This window comes from Octopus bimaculoides, chromosome 18 (genome assembly GCF_046866305.1).
Source record: "Octopus bimaculoides isolate indiv1 chromosome 18, ASM4686630v1, whole genome shotgun sequence".
In the NCBI taxonomy this organism is placed as follows: Eukaryota; Metazoa; Mollusca; class Cephalopoda; order Octopoda; family Octopodidae; genus Octopus; species Octopus bimaculoides.
The window spans coordinates 18,346,155-18,353,654 of NC_142945.1; the positions used below are offsets into that span (position 1 = coordinate 18,346,155).

At 38.8% G+C, this 7,500-nt stretch overlaps 1 protein-coding gene across 2 annotated transcripts in view; it reads right to left on the bottom strand.

The window, feature by feature from the left end:
• Window positions 1-7,500, bottom strand: part of LOC106871235 (sulfide:quinone oxidoreductase, mitochondrial) — a 62,793-nt gene that overhangs the window by 4,953 nt on the left and 50,340 nt on the right. For both annotated transcript variants that reach the window (XM_089365884.1, XM_089365885.1), the window contains exons 8-9: window positions 4,625-4,695; window positions 1-163 (exon numbers count right to left, since the gene is read on the bottom strand). The exon at window positions 1-163 is cut by the window's left edge and continues 16 nt beyond it. In XM_089365884.1, coding sequence (XP_089222010.1) covers window positions 1-163; window positions 4,625-4,695 — 234 coding nt within the window. The remainder of the gene's footprint in view (window positions 164-4,624; window positions 4,696-7,500) is intronic.

The window sequence follows — 7,500 nt, forward strand, 5'->3', positions numbered from 1 at the left end:
AGTACATAGGTGGTAAGACATGACTCTTTAGTAAAAACATAGATCTTCTTTCTTTACTTTGGTCAAATGGAAAGGTCTCTGTTGGTGTATTAGTGAAGTCAAACTCTGCTAGGATACACTTGGAAGAGCTGGTTACCAGTGGGCAGGAAGTGTAGCCAGTATACTACAGAAAAAGCAAAAAGACAATACCTTGAAATCAAACAAAATTAAAAGCATGCAAATGGAAACAGTTTATAAATAATAAGTGGTGTTATTTAGTATATTGTTGATGTTTAAACCCTGGTAGTTCTCTATCAAAAACGTTCTAGACACAACCTGTCTTTTTTTTTTGGGGGGGGGGGGTTCTTTTCAGGCAGCGTACAACCAAGACAGACATGTCCAACATGTCCTTCCATTTGTAAGATAATAAAACATCATCATCATCATCATTTAACGACTGTTTTCCATGCTGGTATAGGTTGGATGGTTTGACAAGGATCCAGCAAGCTGTGATGAGCTCCAATGTGTTTACCCCTTCAGTCCATGTAGCATCACGAGTGGGGTATGAAGGGAGAAAACTGTAATATCTAAATATATGACAAAAGACTTTAAAGCAAATTTGACTGATGACTGATTGGATAGTAATATAATTCTGTACAGACGTTTTTATTTTGGACATAGAGCCCGTCTTCTTCATCATAGTTATCATTACAACATCCACTTTTCCATGCTTGCATGGTAAATAAAGTAAAGTAAAGTTTCCTTCTCAAGTCATGCTGACTCACAGGAATTCTCATTTTTGCCAACTGAATGGACTGGAACAATGTGAAATGAAGTGTTTTGCTCAAGAACACAAGGCATCGCCTGGTCCAGGAATTGAAATCACAATCTTGCGACCTTGAGTTTGATAATGTAACCACTAAGCCATGGAATTTACAGAGGCAGATTTCCTACGGTTAGATTCCATTCCAGTTTAAACAACAATCACTTGTTTCCAAGTAAGGTTATATTTCCCCAAGGCCAGACATGTTCTTGCAGAATGCTGGAAATGAATGACACTGCTTACATGACACTGCCAACCATTTTATAGCTATCACATAATGTCAAGACACAGAGACACAAACATATGCACACACACACACACATACATAAATATACGTATATATGTTGGACTCTCTCGTCAACAATGACATATGAGCATTTAGCTTTTTTTCTTTTGCCAAATGACCTACAGAAATGTTCTGTTTATAATGAGCAAATGTTCATGCCACACATTAGTTCACTCCCTCCATCAAATCGACATTGCCTGAACAGGTGCACTGTGTACCATGCATCAGGTGTTGAAGTGGTCACAGAGCAACGTGAGATGAAGTGTTTTTCTCAAGAACACAATGCACCACCCAATCTAGGAACTGAAATCATAATCACTAGATTGTGAGTGCAACACCCTAACCACTAGGCCATGCACCCTCTCTCTCTCTCACACACACACACACATCATTAGCATAGCTGAGAGGGGCAGTAGGATCAGACCGCTCTGGTCGGCACTTTTAAAGGGTAACCACTTTTGGGTCTGCTGTAAGCAATATGTGTTTTTGTGGGGTCCAGGGGCGGAAAACGAAAGGGCCACCCAAAGCAGCAGACACTCTAGCTACGCTAGTCACATACACACACACATATGACAAGCTTCTTCCAGTTTCCGTATGCCTAGTCCACTCACAAAGCTTTGGTTGGCCTGGGGCTAAGGAAGAAGAGACTTGCCCAAGTTACCATGGCTGGGACTAAACTTGAAACCATGTGGTTCGGAAGCAAACTTCTCAATCACACAACCATGCCTGTAACTTCTTATACATAGTGATATAAAATTACAAAAAAATAAAGATATGTCCTATACTTTATAAGGAGGCTTTTAAGCTTCATTTTCTAGTTTTTACCCCTGCAATTTACACGTATGAGAGTGCACTATAATAAAAACTGATTTATTTTCCTCGCTTAGAAAATTATTTTAGTGTTATTCAATTACGAAGATGTAGATAACAACGCCCAATAAATTTCAAGGGACAGAACTAAGATTTACTTCAGAAAATTTCGTTTAGAGTTATCTCCCTTGACAGGAAAAAATTTGTTTTTGAGCCTTAAATATGCAAATGGACTATTTTATTTATACTAACCATTGGTCTATGACCGGCCGTGCTAGAGCGCTACTTTGAAATTTTTTAAAGTATATCAACTCTGCTTATTTTATTTATACTTATCTGTTGAGCCGGTAAGACGCGGGGTATTTATGGACACACCATAAACACAAACAGGGTCACATATACATAGAAGTTTGTTTTTATATATACGACTGTGACGCATTAGGCTCACAGTCTTAAGATAAGGAGTTCAGTTCCCGAACTGGGTGGTGCTTTGTGTTTTGGTATAAGGTACTTTATTTCATGTTGCTGCAGTCTCAACAACATAGCTAGGATTAAATACTATGGTAAACTGTCATCATTTGCAGTGGAGCTTCATGTACACATACTTCTCAAGCATACACCACAGAAACGTCAGCCTAATACACCCATAAATTCGATACCTTATATGCACGCGCGCGCGCGCGTGTACACACACGTAAGTCGGGGAAAAGATGTGCTTGTATATCTGTCTATAGAGTGGGTATATTATCTGAAATGTACAGTATTATATATCTAACATGGCTGATTTTACCAATCAGTTTATAAGGTTACATAACCGGATTGTTACCTAACACTCTGTTGTATTCCTAGCGCAAAACAATTGGTAAGATCAGCTATGACGGATGTATAATACTGTACGTTTCAGATAATGTGTGCGTGCGTGCGTCAAAAAAATGATACCATAGCCAATTCTTGCTCAAATGATCTCAAATTTTAGTAAAATATGTAAAAACTAAGTTTGGATTGAGCATGCCAGTGATAATAACAATGTGATGTTGAAATGGCCATCACGTTCACTTAACTTGGCACCTTGTGATTTGTTTCTATGGAGCTATGTCAAAGGAGTAATTTATATCCCCACTCTTCCTACAAGCCTAAAGCAGAAAGTCACTGAGGTGCTGGAGAATGCTATGCAAGACATGCTACAGCATGTCTGGCAAGAGCTGGACTACCGACTTGATGTATATTATGTTACAGGTAGTGTGCATACTGAATGTTTGTGAAGCTTTGTGAAAGCAATTATAAAATCTACATCCCTCTGAATTTCTTGTTCAAATATTGATAAATAAATCTTTTATTGTTCAACACGAAGCCTCTGTAATTTCGTTTGCCTTAGACATGTAGTTACTCAGATATTCATAGTTAAAATTATATCAATTTTGGCAGAGGCACCCTGTATGTACACATATATATATATATATATATATATATATATATATATATGTATATATATATATATATATATGTATATATACACACAATGATCTTTCAGTTTCCATCTACCAAATCCACTCTCAAAGCTTTGGTTGGCACAAGGTGTGACACATTGGGACTGAACCTGGAACCATGTGATAGAAAAGCAAGCTTCTTACCATACAGCCATGCCTGCTGTATATATATATAATGTGCATGTATGCATATACACATATATATGCATATAAATTTTATATATCAACCCACCAAGTCCCCAACAATTATAACTGTTGGAGCAGACACCTGGGTTTGATTCAGATGGTACACAAGCAGTGTTCTGGCTTTGAAACGATGACTGAATAGTCCACCACTTGTTTGAAACTGGAATTTGACACCACTTGGTATGTCACCAAAAGTATACCTTAGCATCACTGAAAAGAAGAGCGCAAACAGAATAAGGGCCATAAGACAACCTTGCTTCGTGCCTTTTGTAACATTGAAGAAAGCTGAAGATTCCCCGCCTCTCCATTTCTTGGGGTTCAGTAGCCTTGAAAGACCACCAAGCCTCCTTCGTCTGTCTCAGAGCATGTTGGACCTGGCCTCTGCATTTCTTAAAGGCATTCTCTTTTCTGGATGAGCTCTTATCATTTATCCATGTTTTGGGAATGTTGTGCATTTTTTAAATATATATATGTATATATATATATATATATATATATATATATATATATATATATATATATATATATTCATGCATATATATATATATCTGACAGTTTGCCGTGCTTGAGAACACATGTCAAATTAAGTAAAACCATGGTCATCCTTGCATACAGGCATGTCCCCTTCATCCCTCTCCAGCTGAGCATTCCTAATTTTTCAGGCTTGTGAGTCCTAGTGCAACATAAAGGCACCCATAGTTTGTTTCTGTCCCCCATAACTTAGTGGCTTAGCATAAGAAACTGAGAGAATAAGTACGAAGGTTAATTCATTTGACAAAAAACCTTTAAAGCTGGTGCCTCAGCATGACCCTGATCCAATGACTGAAAATGATTGCCTTTGGTGGAGAACATTTAGTTGTAAGCATTCTGACCTAAACTCCAGTCTAAACATAGCTCCTCATCTTTCCTCTCTATTACTCCAGGAGGCCATATGTAATTAAATGTAGATGTAATTAAATGTAGATTGATGATAACATTCAGCGATGAAAGAAATTCCAGCAAAACAGAGAAGATATAACAAGAAAGTAACAGAAAATTAATTTGATTCCTTACCTTAGACTGAAGGTCTTTTTGTCCTTTCATTTTTGCCATCAAGTTTTTAGACAGAACACCACACTGACTGGCTGAAAACAAAAGATCACATGACTACAAGTGACAGACGACTGACAGTGATAGATGACTGACAGTGATAGATGATTGACAGTGATGGGTGAGTAACAGTGATAGATTAATAAATAGTTATAATGACTAACAGTGATAGATGAATGACTAATATTGATAGATGACTAACAGTGGTGGGTAACAAACAGTGATGAATAACTAACAGAGACATAACTGCAATAGATGATAACAATGGTAGACGACTGTGATAGATGGATGACTAATATTAATTGATGACAAATAGTGATACATCACAAAACATGGTAGATATCCAACTCTGATACATGAATGAAAATATTTGATGACAAACAGTAATAAACGATTAAGAAATAATTTGAAAGAACATTGTAAGACAGTTCAGATTAAAACTAATTTCAACAGGGAATACTTTCATTAATTCATATACTTAGTGATTAATTCCTGTCTATGAAGCTTCAAGCAGATGAGAAACAAATCTCCTCCTGGACAAGTAACTTTTCCCCCGAGATAAACTGGGACATATAAAACATATGCTATGATCCTTTGCACAGGCGATAGATATGAACTTGTAGCTAAGAGACAGTAATTTCATATCTTTCCACTTAGACATTTCCATACAAAGATAATAAGAAACTAACTGTAGCAATTAGAGGTTGTTGGCACTCTGTCGCTTATGACGTCGAGGGTTCCAGTTGATCCGATCAACGGAACAGCCTGCTCGGGAAATTAATGTGCAAGTGGCTGAGCACTCCACAGACACGTGTACCCTTAACGTAGTTCTCGGGGATATTCAGTGTGACACAGTGTGACAAGGCTGGCCCTTTGAAAAATACAGGTACAACAGAAACAGGAAGTAAGAGTGAGAGAAAGTTGTGGTGAAAGAGTACAGCAGGGTCCGCCACCATCCCCTGCCAGAGCCTCGTGGAGCTTTAGGTGTTTTCGCTCAATAAACACTCACAACGCCCAGTCTGGGAATTGAAACCGCGATCCTATGACCGTGAGTCCACTGCTCTAACCACTGGGCCATTGTGCCTCCACAGCAATTAGAGGTAGAAATCTATTAACTAAACAAGAGGTGGTTCTCATTGTTTAACCTCAGGTTGGTCACAACTGAGCAGACCAATATCATGAAATGTGTTCCAACTGTAACCTCCTACCTTTTGCTTAGACATAGTGCATCTTAGACTATATTAATGAAGGTGCATGGCTTAGTGGTTAGGGTATTTGGCTCATGGTCATAAGATCATGATTTCGATTCCCAGTGGTGCATTGTATCCTTGAGCAAGACATTTTATTTCACATTGCTCTAGTCCATTCAGCTGGCAAAAATGAGGTGTACTTGTATTTCAAAGGGTCAGCCTTGTCACGCTCCGTGTCATGCTGAATCTCCCTGAGAACTACATTAAGGGTATACGTATCTGTGGAGTGCTCAGCCACTTGCATGTTAATTTCATGAGGCTGTTCTATTGCTTGGATCAACTGGAACTTTTTCTGTCCTGACAGAGTGCCAGTTTAGACAACCATTATCCAATGTGTAGCTCTCTTTTTCAAGATGGTCATATAGAGGCTTAAGAGACATTTGATTACTATTTCTCTCATAGTGAACAACCACACAGAGACTCCCATATTGGCTTGTTTCTGCCATTGTGCTGTGGTCATGCTGTGACACTGCCTTCAAGAATACAGTCCAGTCAAATATATCAACCACACTACACAGACCAATACTTATTTACCAGCTTTGAAAGGATGAACAACAAAGTCATCTTAATCTTTAAAGGATTAAAACTAAATAGCACAAGACAGTTTGACCAATAGTCTACTGAGACTACAAATCCACCACAAAATACAGGATGGTATCGAAAAGTTCCCAGACTGGTTTTGTAGCATGCCAACAGATGGCAGCACACAGTTGCATGCGCAGTAAGAGCTAGCAGTGACCTTCATGAGGCAGTGTGTTGAGTGACATCACTGTGTTTACTTTTGCAAGTTGTGAAATTTGTGTTTTTGTGATCACATATGTGCTGTAGCCTGTGATTTTGTCATGGACAGGAACAAAGAGCCAACATGAAATTTTGCTTTAAGCTTGGGAAGTCTGCTACAGAAACATTGAGCATGCTTCAGTAAGCTTACGGTGACAAGGCAATGGGTCGTACACAATGTTTTGAGCGGCATGGGCACTTCAAAAGCAGAAAAATGTCTCTGGAAGATGATGAGTGATCTGAAAGATTTACTACAAGTGTCATCCCTGGAAATTGAGAATTTGTCCCCCAGAGCCAGCCCATCTATCAAGAGTTCTAGTGCAATGTTTTTAAGTGTCTGAGGGAGGACATTCAGTGAAAGGGACCAGATCTGTGGGGTGCAAAGAATAGGATTCTTCATGATGACAATGCACCCTGTCACCAAGCTCTCCTCCTTTGTAAGCTTCTCACCGAAAACAACATAGTATCACTTCTGCACCTGCCCTATTCACCAGATTTAGCACCTGCGGACTCCCATCTCTTCCCCAAGATGAAAATGCAGCTCAAAGGCCACCGATTTATCACCATTGTTGTGATCCAGAATGGATCACAGAAGGCCCTTCACTTGCTTACAGAAAATAACTTCCAGGCCGGATACCAAAAGTGGCAGAAATGCTGGGACCAGTGTATTGCTGTGCAAAGTGACTATTTCGAAGGAGATGATGTTAAAACTTAGGTGAATAAGTTATTTTTTATTAAACATAACTAGTCCGGGAGCCTTTTGATACCACCTTGTAGAACAAAATAATTGATTGAAAACCTCGAGACAGT